We start from the raw sequence: 26,580 nt of genomic DNA, 5'->3' as shown, positions 1-26,580 counted from the left end.
TTTTTTCTGAGTCCAAAGTGTGTCTCCACAGCCACGGCTCTCTGGGTTGATGTCCCCCGAGGCCAGGTGTTGAGCTCAGGCCTGCTCAGACCCCAGTCTGCCCCTCCGACCACCGCTGCAGCCTCTCGCTCGGCTCCATCCATCCATTATGCAGCCAGTGGCACCCAGCTGCAGCGCTTAACGTTCTCAGCTTACCCCTACCCTCGCTTTCCTTGCTCCATCCTCAATTCGGGTTCAGTTGTTCACTCGCTCATTCAGACGCTCAATCAGCCACAAGCCCGCCAGCGGTCAGCCTCACATTCACACAGGAAGGACATAGACCCACCACCAGCAGTGCTCCTCTTGTTGAAGTGATAGACTGAACTGAGTTTTAATTGAATTTAGATACATCTTCATAATTGCTGACAGTTATTACACAATCTATTTACAGTCATTATGAAATATTACAATTAGAATTTACAGAAACTTTGTACAAAATATGCCTGACTTCAATGCCTGGATAGTAAGGGGAGGGGGGTCTCGGTTATGTCGTTTCAGGAGAGTGAGACATTGACCCAAAAGTCAGTGGTGTCTGGAAGTGCTTTAGTTTCAGCAAGTAGATGCTTTCAGAGTCCATTAAAAAGAAAAGAAGAGACAGAGAGAGAGAAAGAGGTAAAAGTCCCAAAAGTATAGTCAGCAAAGTTGTGAATGGTGTTTTAATTCTTCTTACGCTGAGATTTTATTTTTTTCCTTTCTTCTTCTTCTTGACTAAATGAAACAGTTGAGCTGTAATTCAACTGCAGAAAACAACAACAAAGACCCATTTAAATAGAATAAATTTATAGTATTTACACAATAAAGTCAGTATTGATTTATAAAAATGAATCATCTCTTTTTCATTAAATATGTTATCTACAGTATTTTTTTTAATTAAATAATTATTCTCCTTTTCTGGAAACAGAAAGCTAATCACGATGAAATGCATCCTACTCCTATCATCCAGTTCCTACTGGTTACGATGATTGTGGATTGCGATATTTATGCAGCGATGAAGCTCGGCCAATGGGGAAACTTGTCTATGCCAGCTTGTGTTAAATCAAAGCTATACTCTGCACAACGGAAGAAAAAAAAAATCAGTTAAGTGTTTTAAAAGAAAAAAAATCAAACCTCACCGATGAATGGAGGGAATCTGGAAGCGCGGCAAAAAGCAAAATAACCCTAATCAAAAACAGATCTTCTCTTTCTTTGTTCGTTAAAGCTCCAGAGGTAAGACTGCCCCCTGCTGTCTGCCTGCTGCAATCCAGACACCCTCAAATGTTAAGACGCCCTCCACTAGTACAACTAAAATACTCTCATTCCTCATCACGGTTGAGATGGAAATGAAACCAAACATAAGCATGCTTTTTTTTTAAAGGATGTTTCTGATATACAGTAAATATAGGAAAATAGACTATCAAGGATGACCTCCTCTTAAATCATTTATAAAGCTTTTCCTGGATGCAGACAGCTCGGCTACCAAGTAAATAGATACTAAACAAAAGAAATCCTTAAAGTATATGCAAACACAAGCATAAATATTTTGATCCACAGAGAGATAGTAAGCTACGAATGACAAATATTAGTGATATATTGAAATTCTGGAACAGGCACCGTATCTGTCTTTCTTATTTTTTTTATTTTTTGTTATTCACTCTTCTTTTTATTCGAGTGCTCGTCAGTCACTTGAAGGTGTTTCCCAAATCCTAAAAGAGTCACTGCTGACTGAAGTGGGTGCTGCTGCGAAAAAAGGTCTTTGTGTTTTCCTCACGTCGTCGGAAACAAACCAGCTTTTAAAAAGTCAGCACACTGTTTTCATCGCACATTCTCTCTCGCTCTCACTCATCATTTATCTTTCTTGATTCCTCCACGCCAATTCTTCATTGTCGTCTGGCAGAAAGCCGGTTTCCAGACTCGTCCCCCCCCGGGTTTAATGGACATAGTAGAGCCAATAGACCACGTTAAAGAAGGAGAAGACGGTGGGGAAGATCATCCTGGACCACTTATCGATTGAGTTCACGTCGGACAGGTCTGGGATGTTCACCTTGAGCTGTGAGGCCCGTCTTCGTAGGCGGGACTTCTTTTGGGCGTGGCGCTCCAAGGCACTGTGGCCATAGTTCTGCCGGGCCATGGCCGCCCTGCGGTACTGCAGTGTGGAGCTGTCATAGGCCAGCATAGTGTTGCGGGGATCCGTTGGGGCTCCCAGGCCCCGGGACAGATCCCCGGCGCCACCCATCTCATTCTTCATCTCCATGGCACTGAACAGGATGTTGTCATCGGGGGTCATCTGTGTGAAGGTGCAAAAATAACAGATGAAGCTATTAGAGGTTGCTCAGGAAAATCATTTGTCCTCTTAACTTCTGCATTTTGCAAAAAGTATTAACACCCCTTGAACTTTTTCACATTTCGTTAAGATGCATCTAAAAACATTGATGTATTAATTGAGATTTCTTTTGTGATTGACCAACACAAATCATATCTTTAGAAATTCAAAGGGAACTTAAGTGGTGCTTTTTGGAAACGTTTGTGGAAAATACAAATATCCAGGGCAAAATACTTTTTTATGTACGGTAACTTGTTTAAACAGAAAACATAACTTTTTCAAGGATTTTATTACATTAAATTATAACACTACATATTACAAGCTACATTTAAACTGATATTTCAAGGATAAAAACTAAACTAGTAAAGGCAGCATGTAGTTTCGACACTCCTCACCTCTGAAACAAGCTGCCTGAAAACCTTGAACATGCAGAAACTTTTGGCTCTTTTAAATCAGGAAGGAAAGCATGCGGAATGATCTAGCACACTTTGTAAATGGAAACTTGAAGGAAATAAATGCATCTAACCTTAGCAAAGTCATGCCTTGTGGTTATCAATTTGTGGGACATGGTCTAAATTACAGTAGGCATGGGCCGGATACCAGATTAAAGGTATATGCTGCAAAGGTATAGGCTGCCACTCCGCTATCTATCTATCTATCTATCTATCTATCTATCTATCTATCTATCTATCTATCTATCTATCTATCTATCTATCTATCTATCTATCTATCTATCTATCTATCTATCTATCTATCTATCTATCTATCTATCTATCTATCTATCTATCTATCTATCTATCTATCTATCTATCTATCTATCTATCTATCTATCTATCTATCTATCTATCTATCTATCTATCTATCTATCTATCTATCTATCTATCTATCTATCTATCTATCTATCTATCTATCTATCTATCTATCTATCTATCTATCTATCTATCTATCTATCTATCTATCTATCTATCTATCTATCTATCTATCTATCTATCTATCTATCTATCTATCTATCTATCTATCTATCTATCTATCTATCTATCTATCTATCTATCATCTATCTATCTATCCATAAAGTAGAATAGAAAATCCCTTTTTTTCAAAAGTTTATAACAGAAGCGGTCACACAATATGGACCTTAGAAAGTGTATTAAAACAACAGAATAAGTAACACATATATATACGTATATATATATATATATATATATATATATATAAATACCTTTAAATCTCTTGCACTGCTTTTTGTTGGTCCATCATCTCCAAAACACATTGATTTTTGTAGTTGATACGTCATATCATGTGGGAAAGTTCAAGCGATATGAACACTTTAAGGCACTAACCTTTACAAACTATAGCTTAGAGAAAAGCTGCAATCATCTTTAAGCAATTTAGCGTGTGTAACATACTGATGAGGTGCTAAAATGGATGATGTAAATGAGTAATAAACTTCTACTCACAGCCACCAAAAAAGAAATCATTAAATTCTCTTATCATTTGTCAACGCATAAATGATAATACAAGCACAAAGTTATAAAAAAAAATTCTTGAAGAAGCACTTATTGAAGAAACCTTCATTGTCATCCCAGAATTTCAACCAGAGGACGGTTAAAATTCTGACGTTTCACAAGACAAACTGAAAAGAAAAAGATAAAAATAAAAGAAGAAAAAAGCAAAGATATACAAACGAAAAGTGACAGGAGAAGGTTGAGAGAAATAGCAAGGACTTTGCAAGGATGGAGGAGGCTAGAGGTTCAGGGCAGGTCAGGAGAGGCGTTTTGGGAGGTGAAATCGGATCAACATTTCTTCATCCATAGCCTGACTTCTGAGGAGAAGCATCATCTCTATAATTTAATCCTGTACCTGATGTGTTTTACTGTTTTTTTCTGGGTAACTCACTTTGAAGCATCATTGCAATTCTACATTCTGTCCACTCGTCTTCCTAATTTCTTCACTTGTGTTTAAGAAATTTATCAGTTGCTTCATAGATTATAATTTTTTTTTTTGTTGTATTTTTTTTTTGGGGGGGGGGGCATTTTAGTAAAATTATTTAGTCTTTTTCCATCATTAAAAGTTAAGATTAAATCAGTGCCTGCAGAAATGAAGCTGCTGAGCCATGTTTGTCAGGAAAATGCATGAAGAGCAAACCAAGAGAGGGAAAAAACACAATGGTGGGAGTGATGGTCAAGGTTGCCTTAAAACTCTACAAAAGAAAAAAGAAAAATCAAAGAAATCAACAAAGACTACAGAATTTTCCTCTGATCTGAACTGATTCAGATTGATGACATTAAGTTTTGACTTTCAAAACCTCCAGTACCTTATTTCTTTGATCGCCTAGTCCTAATGCGGAATCGTCCACAAAGATGGGATCCCACATCGAGTCATATGCGTCAATTTCCCTCTGTTTCATTCTGGCATACAGAGCATCATCTCTTTGAACTACATTTCCCACCAGCCACTGCAAGCATACAAAATCAGACCTGTTACTTGAGGGAAATCGTAGCTTGCCACACTCAGAAGGAAAGGATGTCTTGTATTTTTTTTTTATTTAAAATTTTAAACGCTGTTGTTCTTAATGGTACTGAGTAATATTTAAAGAGAAAGCTCTGACGCCGCAGCCAGGGATATTTCAGGCGCCTCATCCTCTGGGAAACACAAAAATGTTGAGATAAAGTATTTAAAATGCAGTCATTGCTCCTGCATTCGACCATTCAGATCCAGGTCTGAGTAAGAACGTTAAAACAGCCAGCAACAGAGGGCTGGAGTTAGAGTAAATAGTGCTGGTAAAGGACATGAAACATTGGTTAAAGTGTCACACTGGCCTTAAGAGAAGAACAAGAAGAAGAAGTCCTTTGCTTACACAGAAACAAACATACATATCAAAGGACAGCACAGAGACAATCTGGAAAGGCTCCCAGTGGCACAAACCTTGTTGGGGTCGGGTCTCAGCTTCTCGTTGTTGGCCGTGGCTGCTTTCTCAGCCGCCTTCTTCTGTCGCTGGGGGCCCTGGCCAAAGAAGATGTAGTTGACGAAAGCGTACTCCAGCAAAGCCAGGAAGACGAACACAAAGCAGCCCATCAGATACATGTCGATGGCCTTCACGTAGGGGATCTTGGGGAGCGTCTCTCGCAAGTGAGTGTTGATGGTGGTCATGGTCAGCACCGTGGTGATCCCTGCAGATCAGTGGAGTCACAATTTTTAAAAATGTCTTTAGCTTCACATTTGAGATAGTTTTCTAAAAACTGACTCCTTCCCTCTCACTTTATTGGATTTACTGGTGCGAGTTGTGAGTAAAAGTAATAAACACAGTCATTAAACTTTGATTCTGGTGCCACTGCTACACAAAAACAGAAATCCAGCTTCAGATAATTTTCTGGTCTTAAATTTAATAAAAAATCTTTCTAATCACTGAAGAATCTCTGTCCAGTCCAAAACAAAGAGTGTTAACCAAAACCCGGTTAATCATCACATGCCTTCTGGATAGGATAGGATAGAAAGCTAACCTTAAGCATATGCTTAAAAGATTCAAAGCCATACTTCATATTAACATTTCTCTTTCATACAGTTGGTGGATACAAAAGGTCTGCAGGACCTTGTTTGAATGACAATACCAGTTTGTATATCCTGTAAAATTAAAACTTAAAAACAAAAAACAAAAGCTCTTAAAAGGAAATACTTCATACAGTTAAAAAAGCTGCATTTACATGTTTAAATAGGAATAACCTATCGCAAAGTAAAACTTCTGATTCAGTTCCAGCATTTGGTCTCATTGGGTACCACAAATTAAAACAAATGTGATTATTCAATAAAGAAAAGGAAGCTTTCATAGTTGGATTAACCTTTTTTTAAATTTGTATACTTAATATAAACTTCTTAGTGGCAGAGAGATCACAAAACATCAAAAGGATCTTACTGCACAAAGATATCAGTCAGGAAAAGTATACAAAAAAGTAACCCACCAGAGTATTATTTCATGGCAAAGTAAAGCTAGTCATCAATATTTGGAGAAAACATAATGAAACACACTTATATTAAATATTTTACGTAATGTGAGAAAATGTATGTACTTTACAATTTATTAAAACTTTTTTTCCCCCTTGTTTAGCCGATACGGCTCTGGGAATAGAAGACCCAGAGGTATCTGATAGCCCAACATCTTTGCTTTCACAAGCAGACCATTATGACTGTTGCCATAAGGTTCCACTTGGTACTTGTATATATGAAGTTTTGCTTGAATTATTTAGGGAGTAAAATTCTATACAACGGAGACGGAAATGGAAAGCGAGGTGAGAAAGAAAGAGGGGATAAGAACTAAGGGAAGAGAGAAAGAGACAGGAAACAGTGCATGAAGAGAGAAAATAAAACAAAACAGCAAGAATAGAAAATACAGAAGATATACAGTAACTCCTAGAAGTCTTCCACACCTTTATGACATGAGAGGAACACAAAACAGAGAATATAACAGCAAAACGAAGACGACAGACAAGTAAACATAAAAGCAGCGGATATCCATGAGATATCGATGTGTGTGAAAGGCAACAACTATGGTGATCGCAATATTATTCAGGGTGGTATATATCTGTAGCTGCAGTTTAGTATTTAGTATTAAACTGTATCCGTGAACACTTGGAACCAAACTTTGGTGATATGTATGCATGGGCATGCTCGTGTATAAAGGATTTACAAAGCTTCTTCAAAAGAAAAATCAATAGAAGGCGTGAGGGGCCCCAGACTCGCCCGACGGGGCATCAGGATCCATAAAGAGGCAACGTAAGCCACAGATATCCAGAGGCACCCCAGATCACTGGGACACAAGGTGGGCAGGCAGCGGGATGGCCACACCCATCAAATAAGGGTGGACGAGGGCATCCGGAGCCAAACCCCAGTGGGGCCAAACCCCGAAGGAGCCCAGTCCCTGAGGTGGCCGACCCCACAGGCCATAGTGCAGAGGACCGACTGGGCCACAACGACAGCCCCATGGTCTCCGCTGGCAGTCGCTCACGCCCAAGGTGGACATAAATGAGATCCCAGGAGTCCGAGGGCGCAGAACCCCATAGTGGGAACCCCACAGGAGCAGGGGACTCAGGCCCTGCCCAGTAGCCACCAGGCATGAGACAGTACCACTGAAGTATCCAATCCCGCCACTAGAGAACCATCAGCGCCCCAGCAGACACATACTCATACTTAGGGCCTAGGATGATCAGTAGGTGAGGCGGGGGAGGCAAATACCCAACATGACAAGTAGTCAAAGATAACTTCAAATTCATCCAGTCACAATCACACAATCCCGTACATATACAAGCAATCAACTGAGATACATACAAGGGCAAACACTAAACACTCCTCATACATAGATATAGATAATGGCAGAGCTAAGGCTGCCATACAATCTGCACCACTGGCCACCACCTGGATCTGTAACAACCAATAGTAGTTAAAAATAGGTGAAGTGTCCTACCTAAGGACAAAATGACAAGCAGGGATCTCCCATCAGTTAGAGAATGAGCCTTTACCTGCTGAGCCTGAGAACAGACCCATTAATTGGTGACGTGGTTCTGGTTAACCTTGCATCCAAACACAAAAGCAACCTTGGCTTGTGTGAACTCACCTTTTACATTCAAGATTAATGTGAATAAGTGAGTTTAAGGTTTCTTCAAAGAATCAGAGGTAGCGCTGCGAAAGAGACCCCTTATTTTGCTTTCAATAAAAATGATTTTGTAATTTTTTTCTTACAGCTTAATGGTAAAGATATGCATGTAGAGAGTAGCAACGCATATTTCTCTGCAACTTTAAGAGGTTGAAAGTGAGCTCAGAAGATTTAACACTGTTTACTGTCTAACAGTGTTCAGGTGTTGTTTTCATTATTTTTCAGTAAAAACCAAAAACAACCTATTTAAAAAACAGAATCTTAAAAAATTTGTAAAAATAATATATGAAAAAACTAAATATGAAAAAAAAAATAAAAATGAATATTTTTGAAAAATAAAATCTAAGAAAACAGCAAAGTTACTTTCACAACATTTTCTGATTATTATTTTTTGGATTGCTTCATTTTAAGGTTATATTTTCTCAGATTTAAATTCAGAAAACTTGTTCTTTGCTTGGAACAATAGTGGAAGAACATTCTTCCCATAGTCAAAAGAGGAAAAAAAGGCTAGTAAAATGTACTGCTGTCTAATAGAATCTGTCTAGAACTGATAGATATATCTTCAAAAAGTACAGTCAGAACAAAAATACAATGCAAACAAACTTATATATATATATCCAATGTGAAACAAAATGGTGGCAGCATCATGCCTTGGGATTACTTTTCTTCAGGCTGAAATTACAAGGATTTGGTGGATGAAATCATGAATAATGTTAAATAGCATCCAGTTTTTATCTAAAAGCCTTAGCTATCAGCCAGAGGTTGCAGTGATATTTGTACTTTTCAGTATCACTTTACTTTAAGTTGCGGGAAGAAAATTACCGTTTTGGAATGGGGACAAAAAACGTCAAAACTGACCTCAATCAGAGATGGAGAGAGTGCTGTATGGGTACTATATGACAGATATGGGGAACCTTTCAAAGACAAATTGGGCAAATATTGCCAAACCAACATGTCTCACAATGATAGACTTCTATCAAAAAAGAAAAAGTGAAATAAAATCAAAATGTGCTTTAACAAAAGTATCAAATTGTTTTATACACTTTGCAACCAGGGAATCAGATTTTTGGTTTATTTTCAATATCTTAATTTCCCCCCGTCCAAAAAAAAAAAAAATAACTGTAAGTTTGCTTCAAGTTAAATTGTGCAAAATATATCCCTAATAAATTCTTGTTCTTATTTCTTTTCCTGTAATGAATCATTACTCATATTGTACAGGAGCCATTTTAATTGTTACCCGGCTTCCTTGCAATAACTGAGATCAGGTGGCAATCTCTAATGGATAAGAATATGTGAGCGTTCATTTATCTTGTAGATTATAAAGCATTTAACAACTATGAAGAGACAATACTCAATAGCATGGACCCCATATGGTTCACAACATCCATCTAAACCCCTAGAGACTATGATTATGCGTGCTTCATCATGTAATTTCAGGTCGAACAGGTGATAACCATGCATTCATACACATTTAGAACACACTTTTCTAAAAGCATCCCACTGCTGCTGCAAACATCTGTGTTTAGTCACAGCACAATACACCTGCTTATATGACACACACACACATTGTGTTTGATACATTAGTCATCTGCCTGCACAATTTACATTTGGTCAGATTCACACGCATTATAAATAACCCAACAGTCTGCAGCAGGGCTGTATCACAGAGCGTCGGTTTTCATTGGCTGAGCTCGCTCGCTGCACATTCTCAGGCTGCTGAGAGCATGTGGGCACGTCTTTAAATTGCCTTCCCAGCAGCACTGCGTTAGCCTGTGCTGGTTAGCCTTGTGCTTGTTTGACTTTGGTGGGAAAAACATCCAGGTGCATTTTGGGTGACTGTTTTCATTTCGTTCCTTCTTTTTCAGTGTTACTGTGGATGTAATCTGGGGAGTGAGCAGGTATTTTTGGGCAATGGGGGGGCTTCAACAGACAGATGAGCAGAGGGAAAGACAGCATGCTTCAAGGTCAGGCTGCAGAGCTTCTCGCTCTGCATGAGTCATGCATATAGTCATCTTTGAACAACAGACATTTAGCCAGACAGCCTATCACACACTGCCATCGTTCACACGCTTTGAGACAATTCACAAATTAGTATAATTAAATATGCAGAAAATAAAGATCCAGACTTATTTACACAATACGGCCTTAATGAAGCACAATAGGATAAATGGATCCTTTCATGCAGTTATCATTTTGCTTTTGGCCACTGCTGTGCAGAGGGAAGGCAGTCCTACCCAGGGCCACTCTGGCAGCAGATGCATCATAGTTGATCCAGAAGGAGACCCAGGAGAGGATGGTAATCAGGATGGAAGGCATGTATGTCTGCAGGATGAAGTAACCGATGTTCCTCTTCAGTTTAAAGCTGAGAGACAGGCGGGGGTAGGAACCTGAAGGAGGCACAGAGAGAGAAGCAGAGTCTTCTACAAGATGCCAACTTTGTCCTTCTCAACAGAGTAGAGTCAGACAGAAATCTTCATTTAAATTCCACTTTTATTTTTATTTTATTTTATTACAGTTCAAACATACTTATAGCAGTCACCCGATATGTATATACAAAATATAACTACAATATGATTTAAATCCCTGGTGCCAAAAATAATAGTCCTAATAAGAACTCTCACTGGAGAAATATTAAAAGAAGTGTTTTTTTTTACTGTTTAATTTCTTTTTAAGTCGATAAAAGTTAATCTCTTAGTTCATGTTTGAATGGTGCCCTGGGTGAGCCCCTCTTTGCTTAGCACCAATAATTCAAAACGCAGGAATTGTTGGACAAGATATATGTACTGTAGTCCCGGACAAAGCAAAAAATTGAAAAATTGTCTTATTTAATCTTATTTCCATCAATGAAGAATTAAAAATGTGCAAAACTAAAAACGGTGTATAAGATAAAAATATAAATCATATAAATGTATTTTTAAAGTGCAACTGAAAGATTTCCTTTTTTCTGCTACTTATAAACACCTTGGAAGCTTGCAGTGAGTTTTTGGCTAAATGATCTTGAAGATCAAAGGAAAGTTAAGATAACAATATAGGTAATGATTATATAATCTTTTTTAATAAAACAACAACCTCTTAAATAATATTTTTTCTTTCCACTGAATAAATATATTAATTGGATATTTTTTGACTAACATTATGTGTCTGCTTTTAAAAATATATATATTTTAAGGCTTTTAACACATCTTTTTTTGGACTATAGGAATCATTTTGAGTATTACTAAAGGTTTCAGGTTTAATATGGCACAAAATTAAAGTTAAAAGCTTAAAAACATGGATCGGTGCTCCGTGACTTACCTGTAGAAAAGACAACATTCTTGGAGATGAGTTTGTAGTCAACAATGGAGAACTGTGGCAGCTCTATCCTGTCAACCCCAGACACGGCATTGTCCCCTCCTCTCCAGTAAAACTCAATGTCATCAGTTGTGTATCCATCTGTAGACGACAGAGGCAGAACCATGATCACCATCAGTCGGTGTAAAACCTCATATTCTGGTTTATGGCAGAGCTGAAGTTTGTTTCTGATGACCCATCCTCTATTAGCACAGCCACAATTTCCTGAAATTGTTCTTGTTTAAAGTAAGTGGGAGCAGGTATTCAACTTAAAAAAGGTATTGCAGTTTATTGCAGATTTTGATAATCATATGCTAAGATAATAACAGCCCTTTTTAGGTATATTTTCTATTAACAAAGCAACAATTGTGAAGAAACACAAACATGTAAGATCAAACAAAAGGATCATATGTTTGCTGGTGATTCCGTGTCCTCCTAATTGGCTGATTTATAATAAAAGATAGTAGGAAATCTTCAGCAAAAGCTCACTTAATGCAAAGTTTTACCCACAATGACCAAAAAATCAAATCACATATATTGTTTGCTATACATATTTTTGATACCTGGGTATTAACTAGTTACTACATTTACCTGAGTAACTTTTTAATAAATAATGTCTTTTAGGAGTAGATTCATTTACTTTTAACTTTTATTTCTGTAAGATTATAATGAAGTATCATTATTCTTACTTGAGTAAAATCTTCGGCTACTCTACTGACTGTGAGTAACTTTATAAAAAAGAAGAAGCACAATTTGACCTAAAATGCAGGACCTCATGAGATATGTACCTAATCTCTGTTGTTTTGGTGTTAATTTCATGTGCTGAGATGTCTGATGTGGAGGTCAAGGTAATATACAGTAAAAGGGATTTACTGATTGTGTACTCTGTTCCAGCATACATACTTTATATACCTTAAGAAATGCCTTCATGTGTTATATATCCAAAATTTGACTTTAACAAAGTGTTTCTTCTGCTTGGATTTCCAATTCTTATTTAAACCCATTACATTGTTTTAGTTTTTAAAACAAAAGGAATCTGCACATAGCTTTATATTTAATAACTTTTCTCATTTACAGCATTTTAAATAGTAAAAAAGTCACTTAGTACTGGAGAAGCCTTTTAACTAAGTAGCCTACTTTTTTTACTCTTACTTAAGTCATTTATTGGACAGCTGCTTTTACTTTTATTAAAGTAGAAGTACCGTATAATGAAGTAGTGCTACTTTTACTTGAATACGTTTTGGTACTCTTTAGACCTTTAGTAGTGATTCCTACACTTCTGTTCTGCCCTCTAGCAGAAATTGCAAGTCCTAGATAGCTAAACATACCCTCTAGTTTTTCAGGTAATAAGACGACATTTTATAAACAAGAGATAAAAATTTGCAAAAAAGTTTTTAAAAAGTTTCTAGTAAAGAGTTTCACCCAAAAAAAAAAAAATGAATAAATAAATAAATTCACTGTGCTTTTAAAGCCTCCTTTCGGCCAAGCAAGTATGATTTATAAATGACCATAATTGCCTAATGTGCTAATCATAGCAACATAAAATAAAAAAAAATGAATAAATAAATATAAATATATTGATGATAATCCAAAAATTTTTTTATTTACAGCATCCAGAAAATGAGAAACAATCCTCATGATTTTTGTTGCATAAACAATGCCTGACTCAGACTGAATACTTCCTATTTTCAATTTGTTAAGATTAGTAAAAGGATATTTTTCTTTGCTAAAAACAAATGGTTTTTTGTTTTTTCTCAAAATGTCAGAGGTTTAGATACAATTCCTCTGTTTTAAATAAAGGGACTTTGGTCAGATGGGTTGCTTATCTTTGCACAAGTTTTTACTACAGTAGTTGGTGTAAACCAAATGGTGTAAACCTGACAGTGCGTCAGTCAAGTTTGAAACTGTTCGACCTCTAACTTCCTGGCTGGTGTTTTGTGACATTGCTTTATCTTTATCAAACACACTCTTTCCATCATATCCTCTATTTTATGAAGTGCAGCAGTCCCTCCTGCAGCAAAACACCCAAACAAAATAATGCAACTAATCAGAATGCTGAGAAAAAGTGCACAACAATTAGCCTAAAGATGTTTTTTCTAACATTACCAGCTGTAACCAAAACTTTGAGTAAGAAAGTTCTGCCAGCACAAGAGAAAGAGAGTGCTTGACTCGCCCATTCAAAATACATGCAGATCTGTGACAGACCCAAAACTTTTAGTAATTATTTCACAAAAAACACCTTTACTAAAAAGCTTACTGACTAAGAGGTTCTAATCCATATTATGAGTCTATTGTTAGCCATGTGAAATGTGTTTTTGTTTTTATATAGCCTGTTTCAATCATATAGTTGGCCCATATGCACATGTTCAAAGATGAGAGCAAATTAAATATAATTTTCTATTGCCATACTCTGGTAATATCTATGGCAACACCAGCATGAGCATCTAACTTCCCTCAATCTGTGTATAAAGTGCAACTGTTGATCTTTGTAATGTTGCTAAATTATCAATGGAGTTGTCAGAACTTTCTTGGCTTGGGACATATTAGGGGGCATATCATTTTGAATAATCCACGCATTGAATGTTCGAAATCCAATCCAATCCAATCCACTTTATTTATATAGCACGATTTAAATAAACACAAGGTTTCCAAAGTGCTGCACAAAAGAGTGAAATGCACTTGGTAGTTTACGGCTTGTATGAGTATTTGTTAAATGTGGGCACTTTAGTTAGAATTCTGATCTTCATATCTCCATACTTCACCATCCAAGGCTGGTAAGCTTTGCCATTTTGACAGTTGTCAGTAGGTAAGGCAAGTATATTTGTACAGCAAAATTCAGTGCAAGAAAATTCAAAGTGCTTTACATGAATTAAACAATTAAATAGAAGGAAAATAAAAGCAGAACATACGGTAAGCAAGTGGAGATAATACATGGGTAAAACAAATACACACAAATTTAAACTAACGATATGTCAGTAAAGAGTTTAAATTCAACAGTCAAAGCCAGTTCTAAGCAAATGGGTTTTTAACTTTGACTTAAAAATTCAGGATTTTCAGCACTTTTACTGTCTTCTGGGAGTTTGTTCCAGATCAGTGGAGCATAGGAACTATATGCTGCTTCTCAATGTTTGTTTCTAGTTCTGGGTGGACAGAGTAGAATGGAACTAGAAGACCTGAGTGATCTGGGAGGTTGATAGACTGACAATGGATGTACTGAGGTGCTGATCCATTCAGTGATTTGTAGAGAATTTTAAAGTCTGTTCTCTGAGCTACAGGGAGCCAGTGGAAGGACTTCAGAACCAGACTAATGCGCTCTACTTTCTTAGTTCTAGTGAGACCACAGGCAGCAGCGTTTTGGATCAGCTGCAGCTGTCTGATTGAGTTTTTAGGCAAACCAATGAAGGTACTGTTGCAGTAATCAATTCTACTAAAGATAAATGCATGAATGAGTTTCTCTAGATCCTGCTTGAACATTAGTCTTTTAATCATGGAAATGTTCTTCAGGTGATAAAATGCTGACTTAGAAACTGCCTTTGTATTCCACACTCTAAGTTTTAATCTCAGGACATGTCTTCAAAAATGGAAGTTTCTGATCCTAAGTACAGTTCTAAACTTTAATTTGTTCTAATTTTTTTGCAGTTGCTTCCTCTGTGAGTGGCCTCTTAGCCAATACCAACACAAGACAAGATTTACTGTGGATAATGACTCCCTTACTTGCTATATTGAACTTATATATATATAAGGATCTTATTTTTTGCATTTCATAGAAATAATTGTAAAATGTTCTGTTTATCAGACGATGAGAATACAAATGGTAGTTGTCTTTTTATGCAGCCCTTTCAAATATCTCCTTTAAACTACGCTTATATTATAGTTAATACCACAAAGTTGTAGTTGCTGTATTGATGGAAACCAACACAGCTGCAACATAAAAAGCATTGCATCCATCTCCACTCAAAGATCCAGTTTTGTCTTCCTCATGCTTAAAATAGAGGCTGTGACCTATTCAGATGCAATGAATAATTAAACTCTGAGGCTATGATTTTAAAAAATTAACACACATTTCTTTGTTGCAGAGGCACTGACATTCAGAGTTAGTTTACTGATGTTGGGTTGTTGTTGTGGTTCTTTAGGCAGGCAGGTGCTTCAGTCAAAGGCCTTTATATCCCCGCCGACATTTGCTTTATCATAGCAGGACAAACTCAGGTGTTGCTAATAATATTAACAATGACTCTCATCTCCAGGAACTCGCACTCACAGAACTTTGACCATTCATTTTATTATTTATTCCCTTCTTTTATTTGCAAGAATATGTCAAAATGAGAGAGATGGAAATGTGCCTTTGAGTCATGTCCGCCTGATTTTGCAACACGGCGGCTGTCAACGCAATGAGGCGCAAAAATACAGTGTCTGTTATGCAAAAGGGAGTTAAGTTTTCTTCCAAACAGCTGGGTCCTTTAGCTTGTGGGCAGTATTACTCAAACAGGAGTAATATATGCATTTATTGAGGTTTGCAGCTGCGCAGAGCATTTTGGTGCTCTGGTGAATATTTCACAGCAGTAGGGCTGCGTATGTGGGATCCAATCAAACAAACCAATGTGTGCATTTGTGAATTCGTTCAGGGTAACACAGGAGTGTACTAACAAGTGTAACGGTGTGTTTTCAGATGTCAGAAGAGATTTTCTTTGCACTTTTCAAATTGTTTTTAGGTTTGGGTCCTTTCCTTTTTTATAATGTGCTTATTGATGGTCGTTTATTGCACAGACTGAAAGTGTTTTATGTTGACAAACTCTCTCTGCTGCCTCATGAGGACTGGAGATTTTTTGTGTGACAGACCTAACAAGAGACAGTGCATAATCTTAAAGTAGAAGAAGGATAACAATGACCTTAAAAAACAGAAAATCCAAGTATAAAGATAACAACATTCTGGTGTGCATGAGTTCAGCTCCCAGGAGCAAGTATGTTTCTCTGCATTTACAATTTAAAGTCTTTGGGGAATTTCTGTACCAGTGTGACATATCTAGAGACTGACATTTTTGTCCATTTATGGAGAGAATTACTGTTTCAAGCAAAATGTAAAGGAAACAAAATCATGTTTTGTATATGGAAACTTGGAAAAGATGCAATTCAGAAATGAAACTTGAAGAAACTTAGAATCAAAAATAGGTGTGAGAGCTAAGTTTTTTTGGTTTTCTTATATGATTTTTTTCTGTTGTTTTTCATTTTATTTTTCAATTTTTTTTTACACATTTCATATTTTCTAATTTTTTCAAATTTCTCTTTTTCAGATGGAATTTTACAAATTCTAGCCCAATTTTTTTCACTTAACCAATAAAAAATTTGTTGCCAACATCCTGCAGACCAATAGAAATGCTTTGTTCCTCACTCCAGAGGAAAGCTCGTCTCTAGAAGTGAGGAGAATATGATCTGTAAAAAGCAATTTGAAGATAATGCAATTCATAAATGTCAATCTATGAAAGTGAAATTGAAAAAAATCTGAAATTTAAAGTATAAAATTTACTAAAAATGAAATATCAACAACAACAAAAAAAGAATCAAATGCGCATCAGAGCAGCACCATAGCATTACTGAGTCATTACCATGCTACTCTGTAGACATGGTGTGCTTTTTAATGTATGATTCCTTTTCTTCCTATGTAGTCAGAATTCTACCAAAAGTGCACATTTGTAACAAATACTCATATCAGAAGTCTTATTTAAAATATATGCATATAAACTTTTCTCCGGTTGCATTTTTAATGTTTTATGTGTGCAAATTTAATGCCATGACCCCTCCAGTATTTCATGAACATGCCTCCACCCTTGTTGCTTGCAAACTGCCTGTGATTTCCTACTTTTAGGGAAATCTCACCTCTTGAGATGATACTTTGTTCTTCATGGTAGCAGCTAATAACATTAGGCAAGCATCTTTAGGTTAATTACTGTTCTATCAGAGTTAAAAATTAATTAGGTGAAGTCATCATTGAATCATTTAGTTTACCACAGTCATGAATGTGCTGTGACAGCAGTAGCCATAATCTTTAAAATTATTGATGTTAAATTTGGAATTTCCTATGAGCTAAGCTAATGTTAGCCTCACTGTTTATATAGAGGAATTCAAGGCTTGAATGAACTCTGGTTTTTAGTTGACAATTAGTTTAGTTTAGGGCTGAGACAATTCATCGGATTGATCATGATTAATGGATTATTGAAATAATCGTCAACTATTTTAATTACCTATTAATCATTAAATGGAACATAGAGACTCTAAAACATGCCTTTAGCTGACAGGAAAAGCCACTTAGAGCAGTAATTATTTCCAGAATTGAAAAAAAATGTAAACATTTTGCATTTAAGATAAAAAAAAAAAGAATTTTTCATCTGTCAATATGTTCAATCCAGAACTCCTCAAGTGGAAACATTTTAGATTCACCTGGTTTAATTTGCTGAAAAGTCTTCTTTAAAGACCCTTTGCCTATCTGATTATTAATCGATTAATTGAAAAAATAACTGATTAATCGATTTGCTAAATAATCGTTAGTTGCAGACCTAGCTGACAGTTACATTTCTAATAATTTTGCTGCTGTTTTTTAGCATTTCTTCTTGTATGTCCTGCATTGTGTTTACAAAAAATGCAGCTGATGAAAGAGATGGTTGCTAAATATGAATCCTGCTTTGCTAATGTTACTGGCCAAGCCATACTGTTAACATGTTCCATACCATCAGCTCATTTGCGCATGCACAACCAGAATACATCTGGGATTGATTTTTTTTTTTTAAAGACTAACAAAATACTTTTTTACCTCCCTAATTACAAAAATCCAACTAGTGCACAAAATGTGAAAGGTTAAAAATTACTTCTCAGAGAGAATAAATGCGTTTACATCCTTCTGTTTTATCCTGCTTCTGTCCCGGAAAAGTAATCCTAACCTATTTCTGGCAACTTTTTTTTGGCTTTGGATTTGTAAATAATTGTAGAAAATTTGACTTTTATGTTTGCATTTTTTTGTACTTTTATAGTATAAAGTGCATAATCTAAAGAAAGATAAAACTGAAAGGCAGACAAACATGTCGTAACCATATTTTCTCAGACTGTGCTGAACATGTCCAATGATGATGTCAGAAGCAATATAATGGAGAGAATGTGAAACATGACCAGTTCTCTCAGAAAAGTCACAAATACCTTTCATACAATGTAGTTTAGCATTCTTTGATGATTTGAGGACAGAAATTAGTACTCTCAGTACTTTTCAGCACACCATTTTTGGCAACCTGGATGAACATCTGGTTATACATGTGCAACCAGAGGATACATCAATAAACCAATTTAAAGTGACAGAAAAAAGAAGCTGACTAGTGGTGCAACCAGAGAATGGAAATAAGCTGAATGGTACGGATTGTGCTTCCAGTACCGATTGGATAGTGGTAGCAGCAAGGAAGGAAACAGTGGAGGTGGGATTTCCTGAGAAGTAGCTGAGCACAGGCAGTTTACCTTCTTAGGTTGGTTACAGCCTGAAAGTCATATTAGTTGACATGAGGGCAAGTAGGAGATAATCTAGAAAAAGCAAAAGTGCAAAGAAGGAGCATGCACTCATGCTTGTGACGTACTGTATTGGGGGTTCATGGTATTAAATTTGCACACATTAAAATGTTCAAACTGCTCATTTCAGTATTTATTATGTACTAGCACTTTTAGCAGAATTAAAAAACTTTTAATTTTCACTCATTGCAAAGAACCTGAGCTTCAGTTGCCACCTAGTTTTGCTGTTTCACCACATGCCTACCTGGGATCTAATAAAAGCCACTTAGATCCTTCTAACTTTCTTTGTCAGTCAGTCTGTTTTCTGATGTTTGTGCAACTAGTGTATTGTAAACAGCTGAAAACTTTTAAGTTTTACCAATGAAACTGATCTGCTTTGAATATTTTTTGGAGAAACAAAAAGTTTTTTAGACATATGTTCTGAAGTTTTGAAAGGCACAGTTCAAGGTCAAAGTCCAGTGTGAGCAAACAGAAACACATGTTTAGGTCACAGTGTTTGCTTGTGAAGTAAAAAAAAAAAAAGAGACATGATTTATAGTTTATGCTCAGTATGTAAGAACAGTGCCCTGAGCTGGAGCAGTGAGCTGGTGATGCATTGGAGGATCCGTAGTTTTTCTGTAATATTGTCTGTTAAAAATGCATCAAGTTTATCAAGGGAAGTGAGAGTTCTCCAGGCTCATTAGTCTGAATAAAATAGCATGCTCTGGCATGAAGAGGTTCCTGCATTAAAACCATTGCCAGTTAATCCATATGAGAGCAGATCCTGCCTGGTGATCAAAACTAGAGCTGTGAGTGTTCATGTGCATGCATAGAGTGCGTGTGTTTTGCAGGGCTGCTTGAGAAAGGAGGAGAGGGGGGGGGAACACAGCATATGAGTGATGAGAGTAGAGATAAAAAGGCTGAGAGGAGGGGAAAAAAAAGAAGATGAATCTTTACAAAGCAAAGAGATGAGAAAACGGAAAAGAGGGAGCGATGAGAGAGACGGCGGACATAATGGAAGAGGAGCATAGGAGGGGCGTTTCTGACCCGTGCCGTTTTTGTACTGCCTGGTGCTGCTGGCTAGAAAGGGAACAAACCTATAAAGACTGAACCCCTTAGACCACATCCCAGCACCCTAATCCTTCACTCCAGGGACCCAGATGAAACACGCAGAGGACATCATCTTTCTATCTCCTGTCCTTCCACACGTTTCCTCCGCTCTATAGCGCTGGATGACGTACAACTACAACCTTGGTGTGAAAAGAGCTCTTTTTGCTGTGCAAACAAGGTGATGCAGGTTGGGGAGAAAGCTGCACATAACATCAACTATCAGCACATCCCTAAAACACTGGACCTAGTCAGGCACCTCTGCACCTTAGGAAGCCACTGCGGCTGAAGATGAATTAATTAGGCAGGATGTTATCAGTCACTGAGCCATTAGTTATGTTCTTCTCCTTGATGCATATCTCTGGCTATCTCATTAGCCTTCCTCAGCATTTAGCATAGCGTTTTATCAATACACCACTCTACCTTGGTGCTGCAGTGAGGCTGTGAGAGTCTATGTGTGTGTGGGATCTGTTTAATTCTCCATCTGCATGTGGGTGTGAGAGCTGGTTGTCAGGGAGAACAGTACTTACAGCTTTCTATCTCCAGAGTGCAGTTTTGCTCATCCAGAGGGTACCTGCGCAGGTCCATCATGCAGGCAGCAGTTGTGGTGATGCTACGGACAACGAGGGGACATAAAAACACGGGATTGATCAAAGAGAGGCTCCAGACTGCTTGTTTTATTTTTACCTTCAGCATCAGGCGAATACATCAACACATCATAGCAGTCTGTGCAGCACATGAGGCATTTCACAAGATGCAGATGGAAAAAGGTCCTTAATGAGGATTTTTCTGAGGGAAGAGCTTTCACACACTGCAGATAGATGTTTTATATTACAAAATGTTTTTCATTGAAATGTTTCATTTTTTATCTTTTCTGTTTGAATACACAAAAAATAGATTTAATTACTGTTACTTACATGTTTATTTAGTAGTAAATCAGATGAACCTATATATTAAGATTATTTATTTTCACAATCACATGTAAACACACAGGTTTTTATTTTATTTATACTAATATCTCTGGTTTCCAGTGTTATCTGTTGTTTTTTCAACTCACCTTGTTTGTCAGATTAAAAGTAGAGTTTAAAATAACCTCTAAGCAGGAGCATTTTTATGTTGAAATTGTGTCTTCAGTCCAAGCTAATAGAAATGTGACTTTTAAGAATAGAATATTATGCCAATCAATAAATTAAACACTTATTAAAAAGTATTTCATTTATTTAATAAATCACATATCTTAGATTAATTACATACAGACTGTTTTGGCTGCATTATTTCTGCTAATGATTTTAATACATAAAATTAATGACAAAATGACATTTAAGGGTAAAATGTTACAACAGAAAAATAAAAAAAAGTATTAGTGCAGAAATGTGGAATTAGAGAAAAAAAGTTTGATTAATTCCTTCTTAATGCTTGCAGGGAGAGGGGGCAGACCAAGACTAAACCTTACAAAGAAAACCCAGCACATACATTTGCATCCATAAAGTCCCACCCTCAAGTGTTCACAAACAGACTTTAACACAGAGGAATGAACGCCTTTCACACACTCCAGCTCCCCATACATGATCTATTCTATACCAAGTTCCCAACCATTTCACCCTATGATCCCACAAATAACATTGCAACGGACTGGAGACGAAATTTAAAAATGCACATAATTACTCAACTCTATCCTTATATATATATATGTAAACTTAAATAGATGTATTTGTTTCTAATACATTTTTTTTTTTATTAAATTGAAATACTTAATTGAATTAAACTACTTAAAGGGACATTTAAATGTGCATTTGACCATTTTATTGTATATTTATTATTTAAATCAAGTATTATAAAATTGCTAACTGTACCTTTCATGATGCATCTAGTTATTTCATTTACTTTCTTTCATTATATTTTGGTCCCCCATGTACTTCGGGGATCATATCACAATGATTATGAAAACCATCTGCTGACCCCCTGCTTGCTCTCTTGTGACCCTCTGGGTGGGGGGTTCCTGACTTTGGAAACCCCTGCTCTATACTCCCAGGTCCAAATACCACTACCCCGGTTCTAATATGGAGAAAGGCCGATGGCCAAGCCTAACAGTCCAGGATAAAGTCGGGATCCAAACTTAAATGACCCTGGTTCAGACCCAGATCCCGTCCCGCAACAAAACCCACTTCCATCTACAGGTAGAAGTAAAAATAAGGAGAAGCTGAAATAGGCTAGACTACAAGGGCCTTCCCAGTATTTTCCCAAACCCACAATGAGTTGATACCTAAGCCCCATAAATCACTGACCACCCCGTGAACCCTGGCATGAAGCCCCTTACAGGGCCATAGCTGTGATACAAACCTGCCATGAGTCAAATCCCTGAGAAGCCGATGACATTCACACAGCAGGAGCCCCTCAGTCAACCCCCCACTTAACACGGTCACAAAACACAACACACTGGAAGGTTGTAACTCTAAGTGTCCAACCCAGGCATGACTGAGCAGACACCATTGAGCCCACAGGACCCCCATATACCAACAACGGGTCAATTCACCTGTGCTCAGTCACCCTTAGGGCCGATTGCCCCCACCACATCTTCCCAAACATACAGCATCATTGGTAACCCAATGCCAGCTGAAGGTGAAATCACCAACCAGCCAAGCTCCACTGCCATTGTACAACCAGTCCAAATACTATCAAATTCTTGGTTTAAAGTTTTTCTGTCTAAGGAAAGCCAGCAAGTTGCATGAAGTCAGACTTCCCAGAATTTACCCCTCCTACGTATATACTGTGGAGACAATGCACAGTCATTTAATTTGTGTTGTTAACTTTGCAGCAATTCCACATAACAAGCATGCATGTAGCGAGGGTAGAAAGGAAAACTACTCTTAACAAGAAGAAACCTCAAGCTCAGTATGATCTGCCGTGACCAAAATGAGAAATGAGAAAATAGGCTAAGCAGTTGTTGCTCCCTTAGTGGCCTTATCCTTGGGAGAAACAAAGCCAAGCACAGGAGCTCTGAGGCAGTTTACATAGCTATGAGATGAAAATTTCAGGATCATTGTGTTGCTGTATATGTGTCAGCTCACATTCATGATGATTATCTCTAATTCAAGCACTTTGCTATGTTGGAATCAACATCTGGTGAACATATAGGCCACTGCAGTACAGAGAATATGTTAACATGTCCAAGAAACCAGTTTGAGATGATTTAAGCTCTGGGACATCAGGACCTCAGGGAGCGCTTCACTCTCCTTATGCAACTTTTTACCTTTCCCTATACAACTCTTTTATTCTCATATTGCAGCTTTGTTTGTTGACTAATACCAAATTGCTTCGAATACGATATCAGCTCAAATCCTACATAAATGTTTGACTTATTTTGCAGAGTGGCATATTAAAAAGGCTTGATCAAGTGATATTACTCAACCAAAGATTTGTCAAGAATATTAGGTTTGAGAACAACTTAACAATTTATTACTATCAAATGGGTTACATATACTTTAAACTAAAGATGATAATATCTTTAATCTTGATTATGTTGGAGATTTTAGATATTTGTATTCTGGCTGATATAGGACCGATTTCCAAAATCAAAGTGAATTTTATGTGTTCACAATCACATTCTCAAAGGTGAGCAGACCATATACTGTTAATTGATGAGATTCAAAGAGATAAAGATTTTGTGGGTCCTGCTTTAAGGCATGCTCTGAGATTACAACATATCCATTCTCATTTCGTTTGTCCAATGTAATATATTCACTGTTACCAAATCTCTTTTAGGACTAATTTAGTTTTTAACTCCTCAATCATATAGATTCTGTTGTCAACATTAACATCATTTGGTATTTTGCAAATTCATTTTATTTTCTTTCTTTAGTGAAAAAAACATCTGCTGCTGGAATGATTTGCGGTTAGCATCGCTCATAATAGATTTTACAATCATAGCAATAGATTTTAATGGCCCTGCTAGCTGCTCCAGCTGGAATGCTATTTGTGTGTGGTGTGTAGAAACAGCTCACCAGAGCATGAAACAGTATAGGTTGTTTAAGCACCGGTGTTTAACCCTCTATGATCAAAACTTTATGTGCTGCACATTTATTATTCAGTGAAATTAAATACACAGTCTGCTTCTCCTGACGGCTAACTGACATCAGGAAAAAGCTTTTCATGAAGCTAGTTGATAGCTAGCTTGTTTGTAAGCTGTAAGGCACAACACAACTTTAAAAATAAATAAAGACATACTACCAACTTTCAAGCTAAGTATTTTAAAATAAATATTGTTACACACATGTGAAAAGCTATTTAAAAGATTTAATAACATTCATGCATCCATTTTCATTCCTGTTCGTGGCAATAGCAATATTTTGTTAGCCCCATTTTATTTCCCCGTAATCAAGTTTAATCCTTCCTGCATTCACTTCACTTCTATAAATTAACAATTTCATAATCAGGTATTTTAAATGTGCACATAAGTTAATTAATCATATTTATTAGGAAATCTTAATAATACATTATCATGTGAGTTTTCCAAAATGACTTCAAATATAGCTTTGTACACAGCCAGTTATTATTTGCAAACAATCTATTTTCTATGAGACTCTTGTTAATTCTTATGATATATGAAACAATATCACCCCTGATAAAACCAAAAATTTCAATAAAATAAAACCAAAAATTTCAATAAACACTGTGGGCAAGGCAGCCAACAAGCCCCCCACCCCCCTGATCAGTTGTATTAAGAGGAATGGGCCAAAATTCTGACAAATAATTTTGTGAAGCTTGTGAAAAGATAATCAACATGTCAAATATTTAATAACCAAAACTGCAAAAGAACTAATTACTGAACGGGTGAAGTGACAACTACCCCATTATGGATTATCCCCCACCAGGATCTCATGCACACCTCTTGATAACATACCACCATAAAATGTGCAACATTATTGTCAAACATCACACCTTTTTCTCTCTAAGTATAGCTCCTTTATAATTTGTAGGTAAGAAGCACCATAGAGAGCATTCTGAGCAGCTGTCTCACTGTATGGTGAGGAAGCTGCTGCGCCACAGACTGGAAAAAGAGTGGTGAGAACAGCTGCCACCGCTGTTGAACTGTAGAAAAGATGTTAAGTCACAAATCCAGAAATCCAGAAATTTTTGCACTGCTCTGAACCTTCCACATCAATGCCTTTTGCACCATGTCTCTCCCACATTGTTTACATTTCAATCACTGCTGCACTTTATAATTGAAAATGTTAATTTTTCACTGCTAAGCTGCTGCTCATCCGCTGTCAGCTGTATAAACAAAATTTCATTTTGTGAAACACTGTGTAAACTAAATGACAATTAAGTTTTTTTAAGTCTAAGTAATTTTGCTTTCATTCATAATTCATATATACCTAAAACATAAAGTCCAGCTAGAAGATACATATCACAACTGTTTGGCTTTCCTTAAAGCATAGAATAAGTATAATAATAATTCAGTCCTCAAACATGCTTTTAGTCTGAATGTTCTTCACACTACATCATCATAAATTCCACATGCAACAACTGTTTTTGTTGTTAGTTTGTGTTGTCTGTGTTCTTCTTGTCAGTGTTTTTTGTGCCCCAAATATTAATGCAAAGATTTAGGTAAATATATATCAGCAAATCTATGGTGTAGTGTGTATATTTTTTTCACAGTTTACTAGAAGGTGAGGTCTACCTTTCATTCTAATCTCTAAGGGCTCCTCTTGTTCAATTAAATACCCTATAAAATATGCATTTAGTATTGAGAGGGGCAACCATATGGGCTTTACTATCCTTCATAAAAAAATAAAAACAAAGCAGGGTTCACTCCATGGTCAAGCAGCTCCATACTTGAGAGCCACCACATCCGACAGGTTTGCTTGGAGTGAAGCGCTTCTTATAAAGCATGAAGATGGCCAGAGCCACGATGGGCTGGCATCTGGCTGTGCCAAGCCCCGGAGGATGTCTGAAAGACCGGACACACAGTTTAACTACAGGAACTAAATATAGCACAGCCCGCTAAGACTGGTAAGGCAAACCAACACACTCGGACATAAACAACGTCACCCACTAACAGATGGATATAAAACATGATAGCATCGCTCAACCAGCAATAATACTTCCAGCCTGAAGGAGCAGTTTCCATTCCATGTGGATGAATTGAAATGGGCATTGTTAAAGTAGGTTTGCAGTCTCATAGAGGGTCTCTTAATTAGCTCACTTCATGTATGAGAGAAAAAGGAGCGGGAAAGAAAAATGGATCAATTACAAGTCAATGTTTTGAGAGATTACAGTAAGAGGGGGTTCATTTATAAAAAAAGAAAAGAAAAAAAGATTTAGCGCTGCTAGTGGCCTTTATCAGTCGCTTGAACGGGAGAAGGGCAGAACTGGAGAGGGGGAAGACATGCAGCAAATGTCCAGAGTCTAACCAGTGATAACTGCATCAAAAATACAGGTTTCATGTAGAGTGCAGGTCTACCAACAATTCAAATGGTGCAAAACAGGGTATATACACTATATGAATATCATGAAACTTAACAATATTGTCTTAATAAATATCTAAAAGTTGCCTAACTTGTAATATTTATCCCTTTTGATATGTATATACGACCATTTCCAGAATACAAATACCATGCAGCTCAAAATACAGATTTTTTTT

The 26,580-nt window shown here is 36.9% G+C and overlaps 1 protein-coding gene across 2 annotated transcripts in view; it reads right to left on the bottom strand.

The window, feature by feature from the left end:
- Positions 1-342: 342 nt before the first annotated feature.
- gabrb2a (gamma-aminobutyric acid type A receptor subunit beta2a) overlaps positions 343-26,580 on the bottom strand; it is a 67,176-nt gene continuing 40,938 nt past the window's right edge. The window contains exons 5-10 of one of the 2 annotated variants that reach the window (XM_038299105.1): positions 20,468-20,550; positions 11,277-11,414; positions 10,217-10,369; positions 5,264-5,508; positions 4,653-4,793; positions 343-2,302 (exon numbers count right to left, since the gene is read on the bottom strand). In XM_038299105.1, coding sequence (XP_038155033.1) covers positions 1,946-2,302; positions 4,653-4,793; positions 5,264-5,508; positions 10,217-10,369; positions 11,277-11,414; positions 20,468-20,550 — 1,117 coding nt within the window. In that variant the 3' untranslated portion in view covers positions 343-1,945. The remainder of the gene's footprint in view (positions 2,303-4,652; positions 4,794-5,263; positions 5,509-10,216; positions 10,370-11,276; positions 11,415-20,467; positions 20,551-26,580) is intronic. The other variant, XM_038299106.1, reaches the window with a different exon arrangement.

This window comes from Cyprinodon tularosa, unplaced genomic scaffold, assembly GCF_016077235.1.
Source record: "Cyprinodon tularosa strain WSP-4 unplaced genomic scaffold, ASM1607723v1 ctg42, whole genome shotgun sequence".
NCBI lineage: Eukaryota > Metazoa > Chordata > Actinopteri > Cyprinodontiformes > Cyprinodontidae > Cyprinodon > Cyprinodon tularosa.
This window is presented reverse-complemented; position numbering and strand designations above follow the sequence as displayed.